Source organism: Urocampus carinirostris, chromosome 6 (assembly GCF_059441175.1).
Source record: "Urocampus carinirostris isolate Australia breed hairy pipefish chromosome 6, RoL_Ucar_1.0, whole genome shotgun sequence".
NCBI lineage: Eukaryota > Metazoa > Chordata > Actinopteri > Syngnathiformes > Syngnathidae > Urocampus > Urocampus carinirostris.
This window is the reverse complement of record NC_142354.1, coordinates 14,069,517-14,094,028: the sequence shown is the minus strand read 5'-3', so window position 1 is coordinate 14,094,028 and position 24,512 is coordinate 14,069,517. Positions and strand designations below refer to the sequence as shown.

The following is a 24,512-nucleotide window of genomic DNA, read 5'->3' as shown; positions in this document are numbered from 1 at the left end:
AGAGGACTTAGATGATCCAAAAGAAGACTGGAAGGATGAATGGTCAGGTGATACCAAAATAGAACTTTGGAGAGAGTTGAAAGCTTGTGCTGCACAATGACAAAATATAACTGATCCATAATGGGCCAAAATACCAGCAACAGGATGTGCAAATCTTGTGAAAATCTGCAGATTTCGTCAGACATCGAGGATGCACTTTTATCTTTTAACCAAATTATTAAAACACAAATATTTGTTTGTGCAGTTTCCCATACCATTTAGAGTCTCAAGCGGGCCCTGACATGGTTTGATTGGTCCACGGCAGGGTCTCAAACTTGTATTAAAAATCTGAAGAGCATTATGGGAGCTGAAAAAGCCGGTTCTCTAAGACGAAACGGAATTCTCATCGCTAATAGGTTGCACGTAACAATCATACACCATTCAACTTATTTATGTTCCCCATATTCCAGATGTTTTCTGATCATTTCAAATTGTTTACACCTATGACAATTTTTCTATGTGAAAAACAATAAAATGACTTTTTTGTGTTCTTAATAGTATGTCTTGCTATAAATCAATCAATTCGAAAATTGCAATCATTATTAAGGGGAGTAATTGCCTGGGGGTGACAAGTACAAAATAACCTCCTGCAAACCATCAAAGAACCAGCAACCGGTCATAGCTGGAATCACAAAAGCAGTAGTACTGATTTAATACTGTAATTTACTGAATCACCTGAATGGGTATTCCATTTATCTTAAAATTCATATTGGTGGTTTGGTCTGTTTTCTTGCCAATATATCTTAAAATAGTACAGAATCAGTACAACACTAGTTATTTTAAGTGCAAATAGATGACGAACTGATCGGAGGGCATGCCTCCAGACCCTTAGACTTCCATTTACCGGGGTCTCTCAAAATTCTATTCTAATCTGGACAGTGTGTAATCATTTACCACTAGAAGTCGTTGTAATGTTGAAATGTGAGCATTTGAAGAAGATGACACACCATGGAACCCAAATAATACGATTCTGGAAAAAAAAAAAAAAAAAAAAAAAAAAAAAAGAAGGCACCCTGGATCCTGAATCACAGAACTCAGCCATGTTTGATTTGGTTACAAATTGTAATTCTTAAACAATGCCTCGAATTGGGAGGAAAATCTATCTACATCCAGATAAATCTAAACCCAAAACATTCAGAAATTGAAAAAAAATAAACAAAAAAAAAACTCAACAGAATAAAATATGCTAATATAAAAAAACTTGGACGGCCAATTGCAAGATATTCATCAAAACACAGTCACAATCCAGAAGTGACAGTGAAGGACGAAGCAAGCTTTGTTTTTACGGAGCAGCTAACAATAACGGCTAGGGGAGAGCTATGGCCTGACCAAAGTGGCCTAAGTGGGAGAAAAAAATTGAAAAAAAATGTCTGAATTACGAAACTCTTTGACTACCATATGCAGAACTCAGCTGTGGCAGGTAAGTTGCCGTCGAGTGCTAAAACTACAGAGAGCTATCTTCAAACTGTATACTGTACTATAATAAAACATTTCTAAACCAACGAGACTTTAAAAAAATCCTATAAGATTCTAGACATGTTTTTGTTTCTCAAATTGTCTCAATTGTGCTATTTGAATAAATGCCACCTGGGGTCACTAATAAATTCACAATGGCGCTTAAAAATAATAAAACAAAAAAAATAAAAAACAGGAAACACAATATGTTTTTCCCCTCTTTTTTCCTTCTCTGAACGGCGAAACGATTAAAAACGCAGATCACTGGGCTTTTTTTTGTTTCTCTGCCAAAGTCATGAAAGCGGTTTAGTGTTTCCCAAAGGGACATTTTACTGATCACATCTGTCTTCTCTTTTGCAGAAATAAATCATCCCCCTGATTGGAGAAGATTCCTCCAATTGGCTAGACGGCATGAAAAAGGACCGAAAATAGCAGCTTACAAAAACGAGAATGAAAAATGACAATGCGACTCGTTATTTACGTATGATGAAATATCCGAATTTCTTTTTCAACAAAACATTGATTTTGATACTTTTAGGGGGGTAATGAACCAGCACATTTCTATCCAAATTTTCTTTACAAAAAAAAGTGATGTAACACTTTTGGAGATAAATGAGATATTAATAAGGTAACTATTATTTTTTATCAGCAGTTATTTTATGTAGTAATAGTAACTCCAATTAATATAATGTATTTTTGTTGGATTTTATGTTCAGACCAATCAAATATGATTATCAATATCGGCGCAAGCTAAGTATCATGCTAATATTCCAAAATAAACTATAACAGAACAAATTAACTTTGTGTAGGGAGTGTGTCACATTTTGACACCATGCTATATTTATTTTTCTCTCCTACGACTTAAAACAAAGCTTTGTTTTTCCATCAGGACTGTTTTCTTTAATGCTAAGTATGTTTCAAGTAGTAATGGAAAAATGAGGTTTACTGAAGCTTTGTTTGTTTGTCAGAACCAATTTTCTAATCACTACTGTATTCTGAACGGGTTCGTGTTCACTATATTTAGAGTAGTAATAGAAGATGAAACTTGAAGCTCCATTTTGCCATTACTAATGTTTTCTTAAATAGATTTTCCAAGCAGGTTCATGATCACTATATTTAAAATAGTTATGGAAAAATGAGGGTTGATGAAGCTTCAGATTCCCGTCACTATCATTTCCTACTGAGGATAAGCGGTGCAGCTAATGAGATGAGAATATATATAAAGCTTTTATGAAGTTTTGTTTTCCCTTCACTAACATTTTCTCAATCGCTTTTTAAGCAGGTTGACCCCAGTTCGAATTGGCGGACAGAGTTAATGAAGCTTCATTTTTCTGTTATCATTTTGAACCTATACAACAAACCTATCTAAAACAAAATGTTTCCCTTCATGAACAACATTAAAAAATAAACATCCATCTCTGACCCAATTAGAGTCAGAAGAACGTAAGCTATACATCAGGAACACATGTCGTAGGTCGGACCCATTACTCAAAAGTCCATCTTCGAAGCAATGGGATGTGACAGCAAGAACACAAAGTCTGGTCGACGGGAGCGCTGCCGTGTCTTGTCCCCCGGGCACAACACTTACGGGATAAACACCCCCATTAATATTCTCCTGCGTGCCTCTCGGCTCGGCCCGCCTGTCTTCTCCTCCGTCCTATTATCCCGCCTCGGCGGACATCCCGTCCTGTCCCGTCCTCCTTGCGATATGGAGATGAGAGGACGATCCAACCAAAGAGGAAGAGGAGTTAAAGGGGGGAGCGAGGGTTACATGAATCACTACATTTCCTGTTGTTACACGTCGTCTGGGGGAGAGGAAGAGAGACGACGCCCTGGGGGGCCCCTCCCCCCGATTGATTCGGGAGGTTTAATTGGGTTTATTAGCCGAGATGTTGGGCCCTGCAAAGAGGCTCCCACAGGCCACTGGCTTCCTCCACAATGCCCCTCCTCCTTCTTCTGAAGGAGAAATCCCGCGTAATTGTTTTCCCTCCATCTTCTATGTCATTGTCAGATGGGTCCTGTGGGATTATTAGCAACCCCGGGTCCCTCAATAATTCATCCGGAGCTATTTATACACAGATGGAGAGTCCTCTAAAGTCTCCCCCAGTGAGATTATCTGACGAGGAGACAGACAGAGGGAGAGAAAGAGATCGAGGGAAAAGGGAGGTACAAAGGGAATGGGGCGAGCGGCGAGAAAACGGGAGTGACACACAAAGAGGGATGGAGGGACACAGAGGCAAAAAAGACGAGTGTGACGGTGAATAAAAGTCAGCGATGTTTGTGGGATTTTCAAGGAGAAACTCCGACAAAAGCGCCGTCCCGGGAATAGCTCGAAGAAGACTATAATGGATTATAATCTTGTCCCCCGCTCGCTTTCCCCCCATTTAACACAATTAGGATGTTTGCAAAGTAAACATGTAGACGCCATACAGAAAGGACACCTGAAAGACATTCAGGGATTTACCTACGTGGAGTGAACATGCTTGGTCGTACTCGAAAATGTAGCGAGGACTAAAACCAACAGCTTTTCACACTCTATGAATGAAGTATCCATCCATTCATTATCTGCACTGATTATTCTCAGTAGGGTCGCTGGATCCCATTACAGCTATCTTTGGGCAGTGGGCAGGGGACACCCTAAACAGGTTGCCAGCCAGTCGCAGGGCACACAGAGACAGAAAACCATTTGCTCGCTCATTCACACTTAGGGACAATTTGGACCGGCCATTTAACCTAACATGCACGTTTTTGGAATGTGGGAGGAAACCGGAGTGCCCGGTGGAAACCCACGCTAGCAAGAGAAGAACATGCAAACTGAGCACAGGTAAGCCGGTAGGCTCGATTTGAACCCATAACCTCAGAACTTTGCCGCTGACGCGCTAACCATACATCTGACGTGCTGCCTATGGATGAACTATTTCTCTCTATTTTTTTGTATTTTTTTAAGTATTGCATTAGCTTGTCATGTGAAAAAACAGTACCTTAACCTTTTTTCATTTGATATTTTTTTACATTGTAAACATTCCAATTTTCATGTCATGTGGACAATGCATATCTGCATTTTTCTATAATTATTTTATTGTTTAGAACCCGAACCTCCAATTTTTAAAATTTGTGCAATTTTTAAATAAGAAATACTCTATTTTTAAATCATGTTAAGACTTATTATCACCATTTTATGGGGTCATTTATATAAACACACCATAAAATTTGGACAATGAGCCTCGAATTTTTCCCCCAAAACACTCAACCCTGCGGCTAATTTATGCATTTTTTCCAACGGCCGCCAGGGGCGCCGAAGCAGTACAGGTTAGAGTGAGACAGGTGGAATGTATGTGTCAAGAAAGACGCAAGATCAATGTAACTTTGTGCTTTGTGAATGGCTAAAATGAGCATGAACTGACACATATCATGGAAAAGTGTCAATCGGAAGAGGAGGACTAACTACCGTATTGGTAATCATTTTACGAGTCAATTTATTTGTAAACGTAAATAATGTGGCGAAACGAACGGATTACAAGAAGCTCCGTCCAACGAAGAAATGTTTTAGGCGGATTCCTATTCATCTGTCGGCATTATCATGTTTTGGAAGAAATATTTTACACGGTTGGATTCTCTTGATTGACTTTGATATAACGAACCTATTTTCGCCAACAAGTTGAAGACGACCGTCTGAACTTTGAGGGGATAAGGTACTGTATAATATTAAAACTCTTTCTGTGTACCCGCTTTCTTTGTAAATCTCATGTTTCAATGTGGTCACATGCGGGTTTTAGTCAGGTGCGGCTTAACTATGCACAAAATGTTTTTTCCTTTAAAAAATGTACTTGGTGCGGCTTATAATCAGGTGTGCTCTATAGTCCAAATTTTAGGGTAACATATATTCCAAGTTGTGGGAAAAACACATGTTTTTTTCTTATTGATATAATTGTTAACATTTTTGCATTTTTCACATTGTAAACATCATCTTTCCATGTTATGTAAAGATCATGTATTTTCATTATTTGATCTTTTTTTCTCACCCATTTTTTAACTTTAAAAATATTCCCTTTCCATGTCATGTCCAACACATGCATGTCTTTGTGAGTGCAAGTAGGGCTTCTTATCAGCACCATTGTAATGGAATTAGCTACCAATTAATCAGAACCAATCCCAGTTGTTGGTTGTAGACAAAACCCCTGTGTGAAATACAATTTATACCTCATGACAAATTATAGTCCAAGAATTACGGTATATGTTAACTTTTGAACTCTGTGGTATCTGGTTTAATATTATTTGGTGGATTTGTTATTGATTTGTTGTTGTTATTTGTAATTCAATTCGGGCATTTGTGGTAGTAATATTTCAAAACTCGAGGCTGGAATCCCCCTATCAATTTTCGTGCAGGGCTGGAAGAGTGTGAGTGTCTCCAGATTCTTGATGAGTAAACTTAAAGGAATCTCTCTAACGCTCTGGTTTCAGATACACTCAAATTGTGCTCCAGGGAAAGCCATTTTTATCAAATAATAAATATTCGCAGGGATGACATACATGCAAACATGCACGCACACATTTCTATGTATAAACTTAGTGAAATCATCCCACCCGGAGTTAAATATATGAGCAGTGTTCCCATCTCCAATTCTGTGATTAAAGAAGAAATGGCGTCCCGTTGGGAACCTGTGCAGGGAAAAAAGGCGGGCATCTCTGAAAGCATGAAATTGCAAATCTACAATCGCTTGTTGATGGCTGTCCTTTCGGATCCTTCAATAAGGTAGTTGCACGATTGCCGATAGTGGATTGAACCCAACACACAGAAAATATGAAAAAATAGAACTACAGCAATTATTAGATGCCCCCAAAAATATATGTAAATTACAAAATTTAAGAACTTTACCAAACAATTACTTTATCATCAGATTATCCTGCTGATTATTTTAGCGATTTATTGATATATTGGATCATATAAAAATGCTATCTCTCATCACATGTATTCATTATAATGCACATACTAGTTGCTGCAGTATGTACTGCAGGGTTTAGCAGTCATCAGACATGGCTGATTCTAAAGATCAGATTAGTTATTAGCCAATGTGTTTATTCGGTGCACATAAGATAACATGACCGACGTTATTTTCGATTGTTCTCAGTTATTTTCGATTGTTCTCAGCTTAGGGATGCTGCTGGAAAAGTGAATTTCCCTTCGGGGATGAATAAAGTATCTATCTATCTATCTATCTATTTGTTTTGAGAAATCTCGCCGAGTAGGTTTTGACCCATGCAACTTTTTAATCTTTATATTGCATTTCGGACACTAAAACAACTTTGATGTCCGTTTAATTCAGACTCCTAACTTTGTTCTCAAAGATGGGTGAAGTTAATTGTACTACACTCCTTTTCAAGAAGGAACCAAAGCACTGAAATAGGCCATCCCATACACCATTGTGAGAGCCTTTGTCTTTTGTCGTAGCTGGGTCAAGCTCCTCTCAACTCCTACTTAAGTTGATATTCTGTAAAGTGAGCACTTCTCACGCTTACAAACGTTCCGCCATCGCTGTTGGAACATTTCTGTCCTCCAACATGGCTTATTTTAAGGATCAGGATTGTACAAAACTTGGTGGTGTGTTGGAGCAAATAAACATATATTAAGAAAGTATAATACACACCAACTCAAATTATCTGTCATGTTGTAAATATATATGCTGGCTGGTGATACATCCCAAAACAAAACTCTGCGAGCTAAAAGAAAAAAAGTGTGTCCCTTAATGAGTTGGCTAAAATTTTGCTAATATGGAGGGCACACTTTGCTCCTGGAGTGAGCCTTCTTCCAAAGAAGGTCGTTCTCTTTTTCCAGCCCGCAACGGCCAGAGTACAACACTTAAATCCTGCAAAACTGGCCTGATAAATTACATCAGAGGGCAGAGAGGTTGCAGCCTGGCATGGAAGGAGGCCAAAAGCGATCAATCAGTCGGGGCCAGAGAGGGCCACATCTGTCTCTGGGACTCTCTCAATCTTCTGACTCCTTGTCCTTTGTGTTGCGAAATCTGTGTCTGAAGGGATTGGGACGGAGACTCATTTACCAACAGATGCGACCAAATTTAAAATGCCTCCACATAAAAAGGTCAGGAGAGTTCTGCATTTAATGCGCAATCTTTTTTGTCGGCAAATTGCGACCAAATCTTGCGTTTTGCGACCAACGAAAAAATGTAGTCATGCTAGGGATGCCACAGGAAATGTTAGAGTAGAGCCCTGATCTGCCTCAGCAACGATGCTCCATCTGCTCTCCGACTGGCATAACAGGATAAGGGCCGTGATGTATCTTCCCTGAACGAGATGCCAATATGGTTGCAAGGATAATATCTGATGTCCCCCTTTTTGAAGTACAACTATTTAGTCTAAAGTGACAATGTGTTATAATTCAGTACCAGACATTGTTGTAGCTAATAATGGGGCTGTAGTGTGTGCATTTAAAGACAAACTACAGAAGCCTAAAAAATACCACATAGTAAAATTCAAAAGCCTACTTCCATATTTTCTTGCGTGTAATCCGTTCGTTTTAAACAAACGACAGGAAATGCAATCTGCTGTTAATCCCTGTCAGTGACATCAAAAGACAGAGTGAGCTGGATATACAAGAAGCGGCTACAAAGAGCCAATTGCTGGTCAGAGCAGGTGTAAGTGGCTAATTGCAGCAGCTAGCAGGAGAAGCTACTAAAATAGCCAGTAAAATATTACATAGGCAGAAATACATTTTTCAGGCTTTGAGACTCTGGATGATAAAACTCAGAAGTGGGAGGCGAGTGACATTGAAAGACAAAGAAATCTTAATTTATGAGGAGCAGTTACAGTAACAATAGTCACTAAAGGAGAGCCAAACCCTGGTGCCAAGTGGCTAACATAAGAGGAAAGAGAAGGATACAGTGGAGAAAAAAAGAGAACGATGCCTAAATTACAGAGCTTCGCTGTGGGAAGCGAGTGACATTGAAAGACGAAGCAAGCTTTATTTACATGGGGAAGCTAACAGTAACAATAGTGGCTAACGGAGAGTCATAGCCTGCAGTTAAGGGGCTAAGAAACAGCTAAATGAAGAAATATTGAAAAAAAGAAAAAACCTCAAAGATGACAAATGTCAGATGCCTTTATCACGGGACTATACTCAGCCAAGGAGTCCCCCCCCAAAAAATCTAAATTCAAATACTTTTTGGAAAAACATTCTAGTATCAGGGCAGCACGGCGGCGCAGTTGTTAGTGCATGTGCGGCACAGTTCATGTCTTGGGAACCTCCTGCGTGGGTTCAAATCCAGCTCCAGACTTCCTGCGCGGAGTCTGTATGTTCTCTCCGGTTTCCTCCCACATTCCAAAACATGCATTTCAGGTGAATTGGCCGGTCCAAATTGTCCCTAGGTGGGAATGAGCGAGTGAGTTGTGTGCCCTGCGATTGGCTGGCAACCAGTTCAGGGTGTCCCCTGCCCACTGCCCGATGATTGCTGGGATGGGCTCCAGCACCCCCGCGACCCTACTGAGGATAAGCGGTGTAGCTGATGAGATGATATTCTAGTATCAAATTATTATATTACAGTACATTTCAAATATCTTCATCTTAAATTAGTATAACAGCTCCAGATAACCATTCTAAAATAACATTCACAGGCCAAGATAAACCTTTATTAAGGACTTTTGCAAGACTTGCTATTCTCCTAGCATTTTCAAAATCGCCCTTGATTATGAATAATTGAGCAGGATCTACAAAAAGTCCTTAACCCTAATCGGCCACCTTTTTCTTACAAGTCAACGCTCTGCATTTTTAATTGGGAACATGAAATAAGAATGAAGACAGACACTTCTAAAAGGAATCACTGATAGAAAATAAGCTAAAATGATCTTACATGGCAGACGGCCAATAATTTTGCTAATTTTAAGGGCTGTTTTTCTATGGAAAATTAAAAAAAATTATGTCTGCCATGTAGGATAGTTTTGATCATTTTAGGAATTATTGTTTTCAAGTTACTAGCGCAATAAATCGGAAATATAATGAGGGAAATTATCCCTCAAAAAAATCTGAATTTTTAAAGGAATACATTTTAAATACACTGAAATGGAAAAATAATGTTTAAAATGGGCAACGTTATCTGCTATTCAGGAATACTTGAGTTAAAAAATCAATTATTTTATTCTTGTAGTTATGTTTTGTGGTACAATACTAATTAAAGTTGATATATTCTGAAAAATAATTCTACTGTAAACAGAGGCATAGGAAATTAACATTCAAAATTTCATGTTGGTTGTTTACCTTAACAAATTCCACTTTCAGAAAAACACTTGTGAATTGTTTGCAGGATTATTAGCAACTCTAAAACTTTAAAAAGTGAAGAAGAGTCTTTAAAATGATCTGATGATATTTTGAAGCAAAAAAAAAGACATCAAATATATTAAATGTGTTTTCATGAATTGATCTCAGATAAGTAAATGTATATTTCTGGAATGAACAGATACTTTGAGGAGTGAATCATCTTTACAATTCATTACTTTCGGCATCAAGTTGGAAATGGGGATGCACAACAATGATCGGGTCGATAGTCATTCAACCGATAAGGACCAAATATGACATCACAGTTATGGGCTTAATTAATTAGAATGACAAACAAAAAAACCCAAAAACGAATCGTGACAGTGAACGTGACATTTGTTTGATGTAGTTACATCAGCATTTGTACATTTATTTTTACATGTTATAGCAAAAAAATGTGCGTAGCTATACAAATGCCACCTGATAAAATGAGTGATCGAATTTTCTTGGCCTAGGCATGTGTGACATTAGGGTCTTGTATAATGTTTAAGAGTGATGAATTTCCATGATTGGATCTTTATCAAGTATCTATATGTCAGTGTGGTACTCGTAACAAAAATTTGTCATAGTCATTACTGAAAAAATAACTAATGCATCCCTAAAAAGAGGCATAGCTTGTAGAATAAAGAGTCCAAAAAGGATAAAGTTCCCAACAAACAGATGACAAGAGAATTATTGCACGCCAGACGTGAATTATTCGGCCAGTGACACCGTTAGTGGTGCCAAAATTAAGGTCTATTTTTCATATTACTGCTGTGTCATGCTGCTATTTCCTCATGCAAAGCTTTAGCAGCAGTGCCAGGCTGCAGCCAGAGCCAAATTCATGTGCATAGCGAGGGCTCCATCTGCGCTGGCACGTTAAATATTAATATTACTATTAAACATAGACATTTGAGCACTCTTTTTATTTTTTTGAATGTGAAGCCTGCATGGTTCAATTGTCTGCGGTGTAATTACACATACATACATAAAGAGCAAAGACTTGAAAAAGAGGATGGATAATACAGTCTATGATAAACATCTAAAGAAAAGCTACAAGACAATAAAAACACACTCGGGTGAGGTGCTCGATAATAAAACCAGCAGAATGTATTTTGATTTTTAAGAAAAGATAGAAGGAATATAACGATCGGGTAAAGAGTGGGAAGTAACATCTTATAAAAACAACAACACCTGTTGAAACAATTTATATTCCTCATTTTTAACCTATATTACCCTTACTTGTACAGTAGACCCCTCTGTTACGGCGTCCTTACGATAGTTTCACCATACAATGTTTTTTCGCCCCCATTCTTTTAGTTTTTGTATACTAATTATATGCTGCAATATGGTCATGAGTTAGTACAGTGAAATACATTCAATAACAATGTCAGAATTGTGCGCATAACTTTGCCGATTTTAATTGTTATTTTTTTTTTAATTTTTACTAAAAAAATGAAAACAATAATTTTACTGGAAAAACAATATATTACAGTATAACAGGCTAAACATTTAGTAAACTCCAAAATGACAACGGATTGATTCACCAAAATGAATAACCCATATTACCCCCTGAACCAAGGTGACCACAAATGGTAAAAAAAAAAAAAAACATTTCCCATGGATGGTGTGCATTGGGATTTTCTCTTTTATAAAATAACATGTGACTTGGCTCAAAAAAGTTGAGAAACATTGTAAAAAAAAACATACAAAACTGTCCCCACTATGGTTTAAGAGACATAGAGAAATAAAAAAACAACAACCAAGATGTGCTACTACTTATATATAAAAAGAAAAATCAAGATATAGGTTTGACCAAATCATGTGCTGTGCATCCTGCTAAAATCTTGGTAGGAATATTGATTATTACTATCTTCTATTTGTTTTTTTAGTGCGGCTGATTAAGAAGCACATTCAAGAGTCACATTATTCTTCTCAGCCACAGAAAACATTTAATGTGAATAGTTCAGAGATCACGCAGAGTCCGAGAGCATGCTTGTGCATTAGTGTGTACTTAACGTCTCTGCTTGGCAAAGGCAAGGCTCTTGCTGGATGACCTGAACAGATGAGCAGATGCTGATAGAGCTTCTTTTTTTTCAAACGGGTTTATTAGTTTTATATAGCCTAATTTGCAAATGTTACATCGTTTTTTTTATTCTCATCATAACCAATAGCCTAGAGCAGTTTGAAAATCAGTGTTTACATCGAGTATTCCTTAGGCTACCTAGTTTTGAGTTTCTTGTGATGTGTCTATTTATTCTGTTGAATATTTTGGTAGATGCAATAAGGATTAGACACATAATCATTGGGCCATAGTGAGTGAACGGATAACGGTCACAGTGGGCTGCACGATTAACCAAAATCTAATCAATATGGCGATGCAACGTAGTACGGTAGTGCGAAACACTGCGTTTTTTCAAGGATTCATAGTTCCATTTTGTTGTTTGAGTGTCAGACCAACAAGAATTGTCATATTTCGTGGTAAAACAGCGCCGACCAATCAGAAGCAGGTTTTAATGGCACCAACCAAAAAGGGCGAGGTAAAGTTTGCAAGTCAGTCAAACCCTTGGACAAATGTATTCTTATGTATCCTCCCTATTACAACTCATTCAGTGCCATAATGTATGAATACATTTACAAAAACAATGTCCCTGAGTGCCAAAATGTAAAAATATGTTGTTTTTTTGTTTTTAAATGTTATAATGGCTCTGGTGATGATAATAAGTAGGGAATGATTTCAGTATGAAAAATCACCACTGGATAGGACAAATGGCATTGTTTAGACTTTTGTCAACACACTGCCCAGTTTTGCTTTCTGTATCCACCGCATGGCAGTGTGTGGGCAGCCCATATGCAAAGTACGTGCAGTTTAGTGAGAGAAGCTAAGCTATAACATAGCTATAGACAGTTAACACTTCATAGCTTTATTCTTTCTAAAAAAGATGATGAAGTCCCGTTGTCATCTTCATGACAGAGCGGGATGACGTTTCGTGCACATCCACTATCGCCATACAACCCGAATCATATAATTTCTTTACTTGAAACACAGGGGGTTAAAATGTTCTTGCCAAGTTAATGCATAACTTTAGTGCTCTTGCAATAAAATATTACTTTGCAAGCAAAGTGCCCTTGTGTTTATGGAGCGCCTTATTTATATATTGGACGCGACACAAAAATTAGTTTTTTTTAAAATGCACTAAGGTGAAAGTTCTGCTTGAAATGCATCACAAAAAGACCTTTTTGCTGGACGTTTTCTTCTTTGAAACGAGTATTTTCAAGAAACTTGTTCAACTATTGTGTACTGCATAATGAATGGTGTATATAGCTAGATAGCAAAATTTTCTGTAGGCCTTCAAAAATTGGCTGGCACCAGCACTTCCCATTTGAGAGAAATGTCTGGAACTGAAAGTGTTAATGGACCCGCACCTTTTGAAAGCAAGGTGGCGCTGCTGGGCAAGTCTACTTTACTAAGTGGTGACCTCTGCGACACGTGTTGCAGTCCACCAAAACGACCCGAATCAATAGACATGCTTCTTGATGAAAACATGCATTGGAAGAGAAGCTGAGTGGAGAGTTCTGGGAGGTGTCTCTGCACACACACACATGCACGGATCCCTAAGCAAGTGCAAGAGGAGATAGAAAAAGGTCCCACAGAGAGGATGATGCAACGAGAGTGAAATTTTTCGTCCGGAACGCGTGCTGCATTAACGGAGACCTTCAGGACAAACACACACACTTTTTTGTTGGAAGGCAAATTTGGTGTTATCCTGCCTTCTGCAGATGGTCCTTCCCTAATGGTAGCCTGTAACATCTAATTGCCTGCAATAAAACCCAGCATGATGCTTTCATGTTTTTTGGCGTCATGACTTTCTGGTCTTAGCAAAACACACAATTCGCCTCATAATTGGTTCCGAGTCGTCTTCTTTGAGATGTTCGGTTTAAAAGAGCTGAAGAGATTCCCAAAATAGGCGATGGGAGATGGATGCAATTCCCTTTATGAGCTTTCTGTATTGTAAGGCATCTGGTTATGATGTGCAAAATTGTGCTAACATACCCAAAAGCTATTTTTGAAGAAAATGATGGGCATTGTACACGGTTACCACTGTTGAAATAGGATGTAAACAACTAAATCTTTTGACCGCCCAAAATAATTACATCACCGCAGCCTTTACTTTTGGACAGCAGTTGTTTGTTTGTTTGGAACAAGGGTTTGCAAATTACAGCAACACAGCCACTATGTTCTATCAGGGTTTTTAACTTAGCCCGCAAAGAAAAAATCCTAATGTGTATAATGGTAATCAAAATATTGTTTGGGGCCAGTATTGTCCCCGTCTTTCTATTTCTATGTAACAGTGCACAGGGCCATTGTTTAAAAAGCAGGCTACATTTTGCTGTACTTGCTATTTTGAAAAATGTATGGACCGTATTTTTCCGACTATAAGGCGCACCTAAAAGCCTTTATTTTTTTTTTTTCCAAAAGTTGACCATGCGCCTTATAATACTGTGCGCCTTATATATGGGTCAATACTGAGTCGCAAGGTCTTGCAACTAAGGCAAGCAGCCTCCTTCTAGATTTACCTAATGGGAGAAGTAGTCCGCGTTGTATGCTGGGATATACTGTATATATATATATATATATATATATATAGTGGCGTTTCATTTCCTAACCAATGTGTCAATAATCATTTGAATCTGTCACTATTGGCTAAGGTTATTCAGAGGTAAAGGAGGCGGGTCCTTTTAAACATTTACAGGCTCGCATAAGCTAAAGCGGGGCAAAACAATTCCAGCAATTGGCCGAAAAAAAAGAATGTGAATCACGCGTTAGGTTGCTCTATGGCCTGGAGAAATTTTTTTTTTTACTAGTCTGTATTTGTAAACAGGAATTATAGGGCTAAACAGACAGCTAGCAACAAGCAACGTCTATCCATGCATATGCCATTAGACTGTTTTTTTTCTTTTATTAGTCGGCATTATTGCGTGTTTTAGAGTGTGTAAATATTTTACACGGTTGGATTGACTACACTTACGAACATGAGAGGACCATGGTTGCGTATTATTATTGAAGGTGATGGCTGCAAGACGACTTTGGTGAGCTATCCCGCCTTCATAATTTCCCAGTACAGTGGCACCTCGGTTCTCGACCAAAATCCGTTCTAGAACCCTGTTCGAAAAGCGATTTGTTTGAACACAGAAATCATTTTTCCCATTACAAATAATGTTTTAATCCGTTCCAAGACCCTGAATGTTTACCTTTGTTTACCTTTAAGACACAAATAACATAAACATAAATGTAACCCAGGCTAATCGTACGTTCGCGTTATCGTAATCTTCCGTACGAAAGATTACGCTAACATGAACGTGTAAAAATAAAAAAAATGGATAAATAAAATAACTATGAATATGATTTTTTTTACCTTTGTGGTGGTCAGCAGAAGGCGCAGGTGGACGGTGGAGAGGGATGGAGGAGGAAGGAAAATTATTGTCTGGAAGGAGAGTCCCCTCCCATAAAAACTTCGGGGAGCTCTTCTGTCTGAGGGGTGCTCACACGTTCAAATCTCTTTGCTACGGATGACTTGGCTACAGGATGTTCTTTTCTCTTAAAATATCTATCCAATGACACTTGCTTCTTGCTCCTTCTTTTTAACACTTTTCAAAAGTGGTTCATGACAGTGTCGTTAAAGTCATTGATGACTCTGGTGACTGCAGCTTCATCGGGGTGGTGGGGTTCGACGAAATTCTGTAACTCGGCCCATTTGCTACACATTTGTTTAATCTCGGACGTCCCCTAGTGTAGTGGAGGTGCAATTGCACCTAAGAAAATTAAAAGGAGTAAAAAAAATGTGATGTGAAACATCCACCCCTAGACGGTACCACTGCACTACAGTTAGCCATAGCTGTCGTACCGGCGTTCGAACTCAGATTTTTGTTCGAACTACAAAGCAAGAATTTCTCGAATTTTTTTGTTTGAACTGTGAGTCGTTCTAAAACCGAGGTTCCACTGTATCTTGTTTCAGACTGATCTTGACGTTTCTGTGATGAGTCTATTTTAAAATTCAATTCAATTCGAAATGTTTGTCATATGCACAGTAAAGAACCACGTTTCCCTGCACAATGAAATCATTACTTTGCTGTCCACACAGTTGTCAGCGAAAAAGAAAATAGAAATTAAGAAATTGTTGGCATTTCTTGATTCCGAAGAATTTACCCTTCCTAATAATGTGAATGACATATTTGAGTGACACTGTGTCAGTGCGTGTCTTTTATGCTATGTTTCGTTGATGTTCCAACTGTAGCGCCTAATAGTCCGGTGCGCCTTATGTATGGAAAGTATAGGACAAAAAAACTATTTTTGGGGGGTGCGCCTTATAGCTGTGAAAATACAGTATTTTATTTATCATGGTATTGATCGTACTGTATGCCAAAAAAACACATCTCATCTAGCCCGATTGCATTTGGAGTTTTTCCAATCAATATTATAAAATGTAACGCTTCAAAGGCGACATTGTATTACTTTTATAGCTTTAATTCTGAGTTTTTCAAAGCCCATTTAATGAAATTAATCTAAAATATAAGATGAAATATAAAATGTGCATGGAGCTATCTGCATGCATTTCTATTCATATGTTCATATGAGAAAAATTGGATAGGCCCAGATTCCATTCTTTTCCTTATGTATTCCAAAGGTTCAGGGATTTTAAACTATTAACAGATACAAAAGTCATATGAATATTTTTTTATCATAGCAAGACACCATCTGTTTACTTGTATGGAGTTTCTCATCTGGGATATTTTTATGTAGCAGAGCACTGTGGACTTGTAATAGTGGATGCCATTTGTATCCGTTCATATGTTGTGTAAGTCCATGTTTCTGGACAGCCACACATTAGCAAAACCTGTAAACAGTCATTTAGCACACGTTAGGAGAGAAAAAAAATACATCATTGATTTTGGAGACTGAATTGGATTAAATCATCCTTTATTTTATGTCAAAAGCAGAAAATGTGCCTGTGTGTGTCAATTCGCTCGTACTTGCCCTCTTTACCATTGGTTTTCTCACAAACAGCATGTATGCAGGGATCCAGCTGAACATATTAGGTCCACATATCTATGGCCAGAAACTCAAACTAACTGCTAAGGTAAAAGATGAACCATTAGTCGCACAATTTTCCATGAAATCCCACCAAACGGCACATGCAACAACATCCCCCCCAACATCTCTTGTTGAATACAGTGGAAACGCAAGCTCATGGGCCGGCGCCGCGTGCTAACTGCGTAGCTGCACCGGCAGCCGCTGACCATTATAAATGGCCTCTATTAGCATGGCTCGGTCGCAGAGGGGAGAGAAATAAAATCATTGAGAGAATGTAGGCCTGCACTGCTGTCCCGATGCACACTCCAAGATTCTGCAACCCCCCTCTGTTCCAAAGGGACAGAATCCTAAAGACTAGATTACCAGTGATACATGGAGTCATTATAGGGAGCGTTATGGCAATAGTATCACAGGCACAGCTGACAATGGCTGTAATAGGGGTCTCTTTCTTCATGGGAGGGATTACCATAGGGAAGGAAAGCAGCTTCTTTTTGGCCTAGTTGATACTGTAGAACAGGATAAGCAGCGTTTATTACCTGCACTAGCGGAAAAAGGGAAAAAGCTGTGGATCAGTGAGCTGAAAAGGAGCTAATTTCTTTGTAAAAGTGCTTGCTTGTTCAATTTAATCGAGACAATGTGAGGCGCGATGACAGCCGCTAAGTAGAAGGTGCCTCTATTTATTTATTTTTTAATAGGTAAAACGTTCAACATGTATGTATACACATTTTCCTTCTAAAATGCATTTAAGACGAGAAGACCAAAAGACTGGTGAGTACTGATACATACAGCCAATATTGTGCTGATATTATGAGGTGATACTAAATCTTGTAGTTTTTAAATCACGAGTCCAACGTCATTTATTTTGTACTTGATTTACTTCATTGCTTTGGTGTCCAATTACCACATGGACACACTGGAAAGTACCGAAACATTGTGCCGATATTGGCCATCTGAGGCAATTCCGAATGTTGTAGTTTTTCAGACACACGTTTAACATATGCCTGTGAAGAAATTGTGTTCATTTATTTTTGTCATCATTTACTTTGATTTTATAGAGTCCAGTTAACACATAGAAAGACTGGCGAGTACAGATACATACATAGTGACGATATTGTGCTATTTTGAGGCAATAACGAATATTGTACTTTTCAAAACACAAGTCTAACAGATGAATTGAAGAATTTGGGTTCATTTTTGGGGTTTTTATTATTTCATTGTTTTAGTATCCAACTAACACATTAAAAGACTGGTGAGTAATAATACAAGTTGTTGATACAGTGCTAATATGACAAGAACAAATACAAAATAATATTTCAAACTTGCTTTTAAAGCCAAATATAAAAACTTAAGCAAATTGTCCAATTTGCCGAATGCAATACAAGATATTATTGCACATTTGAATTTTTCCACAGAATAACATTAACATTAATCATTAACAAAATAATACTAAATATAAATTTGTATAATAGTTTTAGATGTCTTTTTATGGAAAAATGAGAAAAACTAGATTTAAATTCAACAAAATTGTCATCCAATGGAGTAAGAATCAGAAGTACTTGCAGCACAAAGCTTTGACATCGGCATCTGCAACTGATGTTATATAAATATGCATATTGGCATTGTTCTGGTAAAAGAGGTATTGGACATTTAAACAACAGTCAATCCAAATTAGAGATCAAACAGACATATGTGAATAAACTAGTGAAACTAAACGAGTAAAAATAAGTACTTGTGGCATATGGTATCAACATCAGCATTGATTTCTCCAGTAATGTAATTACAAGCACCAGTATTGGTTAGACCAAAGTAGTATTAGACATTTCAGCTGTAGTCGATCCAAATTTGAGATCAAACAAACAAATGCTAATAAACCAGTGAAACTAAATGAATACAAATAAGGGGTACTAATGGCATATGAAATCAGCATCAGCCACTTGAGTTATGTAAATACACAAACTGGTATTGGTGTAACAAAAGTAGTATCGGACTTTTCAATAAGTCAAAGTGAATTTCAGAACTAACAGACAAACGTGAATAAACAGTATAATCTGATTTCTGTTCATGTAGTCTCACCCATTATTTCTAGTGACCGATTCCTGACTGAGTGGCTTCTTGGTGACATTTGCACTCTCTTGCCAATTTGGAACATTTTTTCCAGTCGAATGTAGCTGCAAAGACACGTGGTTACAGCAAGCTAGCGCTTCCAGATAGTTAAAATATGAGCACAGCAGGGACTCGCTAATGAAAGCGGGAAGCAGGGCAGTATATTGCGGTAGAGGAGACACTTCTTAGAATCAGCTGGTGAGAACTGCCTATAGTTGCAGGGCCACTGATTAACTGTCCAACAGGGTGGGGGCTACCACAGCTGTGCGATTAATAAAATACACATAAAATACCCCACCTCCTTTTCCAATTAATAATCTTCTTGACATGTTCTCTAGTTTCTATACTGTCAGTTAGACTTAGTGTTCTAATATATTCGCCGTTGTCCTCATTCATGTTTAGTTCAGTTAGTCTTTGGGTTCCAACATCTCCTACATTGTCTTACCTCCATGTTTTTGATCAATTAGACAAGCAAGGTCTTACTTTCGTAAAAATTCAGCACAAGATTTGTTAGAAGACTTTTATGTTTTTGATCAATTAGTCATTCCAACATTTCTGCCGTAGCCTTTCTTTTCATATTTTGTGAAGATCTTGCTTTCATGTTATTCAGTTGGTTAGTGTTAGAACATTATGTAGAATAGGATTGTAATGTTGGTCTGTGCAGCCCTGACACTTATTGAGATTAAGGGCTATACAAAAATATATGACTTGACTAGAATTGAATTGTCTTTATTGTAATGATTACAACGTGATGTTGATTGTTTAGAACTAGACGAGACGTAGCACTGCAGGATAAACATTTGAAAAAAATAAGATAGAAAGAACATTAAGATGGATGGATAATATTTTAGGTTGTATGTGCAACAGAAAATAGTACAATGACCTTAGCAGAAACATTCTGCAATCATAAGAGTAAATAAATAAAATATAAATAGGATAATTCTTTGTGTAGGTAAGATATACAATTTATTCTCTCTGCAGTGATGGCTCTAGGGAAGGAACTGTCTTTGAGCCAGTGAGTATTTGATAAATGCTAAAAGTCTATGTGTGACTGTTCCTTGTACTTTATTTTGTGTTCTCTTTGGTCAAAACCAGTTGGTATTCCACCCTTTCCTAAGCTTTCTTGCTTCAATCTTTTATTCATATAGATTTAATTAGTGTTTCAACATTATGTAGCAGGGATGCGTAGTTGAGCCTGTGTTATAGTAGCTTTGACGTCTTTGAATTTTGAAGAGCCAAGTAAACTTGGTCATTCTGTTTCAGTACATTGCCCGCCTAATTTGGATTTCTTTTCAGTCAATAAATACTTTTCTGTTTAAATCACCAAAATCCGCAGCCATGCCTGGATTAGAAATTTTATTTTTCTTTCTTGGTCATATATTATATTTACGGCCTACTACTCCATGCATAGCCCCACCTTTTTCTAATGTACTTTGCTCCCCACCTCTTTCTCCTTCATATGCATACAGAGTAATTACGAATTTTCTTTACATTGTGCACTCACTCCAGTGTTTACAGCCCCCACTTTTTTTCCTAATGTACTTTGCTCCCAGGGGGGACGTCCTGCAGGTAACAGCAGATCAATTACTGACCTCTCATTAAATGGTGATTTGCTTTCCCTTGAGAGAGAAAATAAAGTACAAGTGGGAAAGTAGCATCCTTCCTGTTGCTCCGACACAAAAGGACCGCTCATTAATTTGTCACCATTACTTTGTGTTTATGTAGAGAAAACCTTCATTTATATCTTGTTCTTTATTCTTATTTTTGCACGATGTTGCTCAACGTAGTTGCACCATTTTCAGTGTACTATTTTCTGATGCACTTAAAGGGCAGACTACAAGCACTACCTTGTAATTGTTACCTACCTTAATGTGCTTTTTTGGAATCTCATTTTTTATTCTTGTAAGTCTTTTATGACATGTTCATCCAGGATTGCTTCATTTAATCTTGTTGTGTACAATGTAATTTCTTCCCAGTGCCATCACCACACTAAACAAACAAGACTGTAAAAAATGTTTATATATATATATATATATATATATATATATATATATATATATAGGGCAGCACGGCAGCACAGTGGTTAGCGGCGAGTGTGGCACAGTTCTGAAGTCATGAGATCGAACCTCCCTGTGTGGAGTTTGCATGTCCTCCCCATGCTTGCGTAGGTTTCCTCCGGGCACTACGGTTACCGCCCACATTCCAAAAACATGCATGTCAGGTTGATTGGCCGGTCCAAATTGTCCCTAGGTGTGAATGAGCGAGTAAGTCTTCAGTTTCTGTGTGCCCTGCGACTGGCTGACAACCAGTCAGGGTATCCCCTGCCCACTGCCTGAAGATAGCTGGGATGGGCTCCAGCACCCCCGCGACCCTACTGAGGATAAGCGGTGCAGATAATGGATGGATGGAGATATGTTGCTGCTATTCTATTCTATTTTTTATTGCACTATTGTCTTAATGCACATACAACTTGGTTACAGTGCAAGGGCATAGTTTGGGCATGAACATAAGGGAGGTGTTCCTACCAGTTTTGAGGAATCATTGGTTTCTCCCCAACAAAATTATGTGATCACTTATAAAAATGCACAACACCAAGGCAAAGACCAGGGGACTCCAATCTTTTTCAAGCTTTTTGTTACTAATAAACGGAAGGGCACCTAATTATATGTAGATTTCTTAAAAAACATATCATGTCATCACTATGTTGTTACTGTGTTAATACTTGGTTATTTTGTTTGAAGTAGGGTTAAATAGACTCAAAGAATCACTAAAAAAAAACAAACGTTATTATAAAATCACTATGACCCAGCACTGGTGAGCTATTTTAAGAATAGGTCCGTGGCACCTCAGTTCTCTAGGGGGCACATCTTGGTGCACATGGGCAACACGTTGGAAACGCCCGGCCAAGATGGAGCCTACAATGTTATGCCAGTATACAAGCACTACCTTGGTAATGATGGCGGAGATTTTTTTTTTCCATCTGATTTTTCTTCTTTCAGTTTTTTATTTCATGTTTATCCTGGAGTGCTACGTCTAATCGTATTGTGACCAATGTACACTACAATGGAATCAATGACAATTAGGACAATTCTATTCAAGAAGCAAATAATTACACTATAAAAGGATGACCACTACTGTGGCATCCAGTCTATATGGACTGTAGCATTTTTGCCTTGGGGTAATGTCAATCAATGACAATAAAAATGATTCTAGTTCTAAAAACTTAAAAGAATTGTAGGGAATTTGGGGAAACTTTTTAACCCTCTGCAGTCATCTCCTGCCTCATTCATGATAAACGTACAAGAACATGTATTTCTTACATGCGCTCAAATAAACTATTCTTATATTCTCCAGTTTATTTGCATTTGGCCATGCTCAACAAACTTCAGTATTTTTCTGTGGCGGGAAATGGTATCAGATTTGCAGGACATTATCGCCATCTACTGTTAAGGAGTGTAATTGACCCCAGTTAGTGTTTTTCTTTTCTAAACATTATTTTGCTAAGGTAAAATTCTGCAACCCACTATAAATACAATTTCGTAGCCTTGATTGGATTGTAATAGCACATTTTACAAAGCAAAGTTTTAAAAGGTGTTACAGAAAATTAGTCAACATATATTTAATAAAATGGACTGAAGACAGCTGAAATGGGGCGGCGCGGCACGGCGGCTGAGTGGTTTGCGCATACGCAACACAGTTCTGAGATCATGGGATCCAATCCAGCAACCAGCCTTCCTGTGCAGAGTTTGCATGTTCTCCCTGTGCTTGTGTGAGGTTTTTGTTCAACCTTCTTGGGGTTTTGGGTAGGTGTGTGGGCTACACTAGAAATGTACATCACAGTGACAAATAGAAAAAAAAAAGCGAGGAGAAGAGGATCAAGTTACTCTCCATCCAGCCCCCCTGTCCCCATACCTCTTACCTAATGCGTTCCGAGCCCAAACAGCTTTACTAAAAGGAAAAATATAAATAAGGGCTCTTTCATCTTGTTTCAAAATTATTAACACATACTCAATTGAGAAAATATTGTACATTGAACTTGTTAAGGACCACTCAAATGACACCAATTTTCGAAAATAATGTCTCCTGCCCACTGCCCAATGATTGCTGGGATGGGCTCCAGCACCCCCGCGACCCTACTGAGCATAAGCGGTGTAGCTAATGAGATGAGAAGTTAGAAATGATTGTTCTGCTCATGCGCGCTGAGCAGCGTACAATCTAACACGTGAAAACGTGAGTGAATGAAAGAAACGTTGCACACGACCCGAAATCCCGTTTGTTGATATCACTATACTAATAATGATTCCCTTTCCCCCCGGAACCGTCACGTAATCCTCACCTTTATGCATGCCCGTGAAGCGGTCCTTGAGCACAGTCAGCTCGTAGATCTTCCCGAACTCCTCGAAGAGAGGCCGCAGGTCTTTTTCGTCCAGGTTGCGGGGGATTTGCCCGATAAAGAGTTTGATAGCGTCGTGGTCTTTCATGGGGATGGTGGCGGACACGCAAGCCGTCCCTGGGCTGTGTCCGTTGTGGCTTAATCCGTTCAGGAGCGGGACCACCCCGACGACGTCCACTTGGCCGTTGGTCAAAGTTGCCATCTTCGTGCGGACCCGGCCGGTGAACGTTGGGGGAGAAACGGTGAACGTTGTGGCGAATTAATTAAAAAAGCGAAGAGGAAAAAAAGCGGGACAATTCTTCGTTGAAAGAGAAAAATCAAGTCCGGAACCAGAAGTGGGTTCGTCCTACCCAATGTAATGGAGTTAGTGACATAGCAAAATAAGAAAAACAAAAACATTAAAAAAATACGTTTTTTTTGTCCCCTTGGTGATTTTTTTTGGTCCCGTCGAAGATTTTTTTTATCCTCTTGTTTTACGTCCTACTAGGAAAGTGTTTCATTGACATAAAAGAGGAACCCGAACGGACTTGAGAAAGAGCGGGAAGAGAAAGAGAGTGAGTTGAGAAAAAAAAAGAAAGAAAAAAAGAGAGCAAGCGAGCGTGTTCGCTGCCTATTTACACCCACGTTCCCTCGTCTTGGCAGCCTTTCATTTTTTCCATTTTTTTTTCTCATTCCAAGCGCTCTGGGTGTCTTCTCCGTTTAAACGAGCTGGGATTGTCCCAACTTCCGTGGCAACAGTAGGGGGGTTTCACTAAAGAAAAACGGACTGTAAACTCACTTTACGTCCAAATTGTTCTACGTTTACCCCTGTTGATTTCTACGTGAATGGTACATTCCATGGAAAGGAGGAGAGGGTCTATAAATAGAGAAATAAAGAAGGTGGAACGGTTCTTTGTTGCTCTCTGCTCAGTAAGTGTGAAACTGAGCAATCAAAAGAATAAAGTTGATCGCTTATGTCGACTAAATCGATTATTTAAATCGATGATTTGATTGGAAATCCTTTTTTGAGGTTGCCTTACGTACGGTGGGATGCCCGGACAGCTCCGTGGTCCTGAACGCAACACGATGCAGCCCAGGATGCTATTTCTCCCCATATCCATTTTTAAAAGTTTTTTTTCTTGTTC

The 24,512-nt window shown here is 38.4% G+C and overlaps 1 protein-coding gene across 4 annotated transcripts in view; it reads right to left on the bottom strand.

Annotated features, from left to right (window-relative positions):
• celf4 (CUGBP, Elav-like family member 4) overlaps positions 1–24,068 on the bottom strand; it is a 144,433-nt gene extending 120,365 nt beyond the window's left edge. For 2 of the 4 annotated variants that reach the window (XM_088337967.1, XM_088337966.1), the window contains exon 1: positions 23,332–24,068. In XM_088337967.1, coding sequence (XP_088194093.1) covers positions 23,332–23,590 — 259 coding nt within the window. In that variant the 5' untranslated portion in view covers positions 23,591–24,068. The remainder of the gene's footprint in view (positions 1–23,331) is intronic. The other 2 variants (XM_088337964.1, XM_088337965.1) reach the window with 1 other exon arrangement.
• Positions 24,069–24,512: the final 444 nt, after the last annotated feature.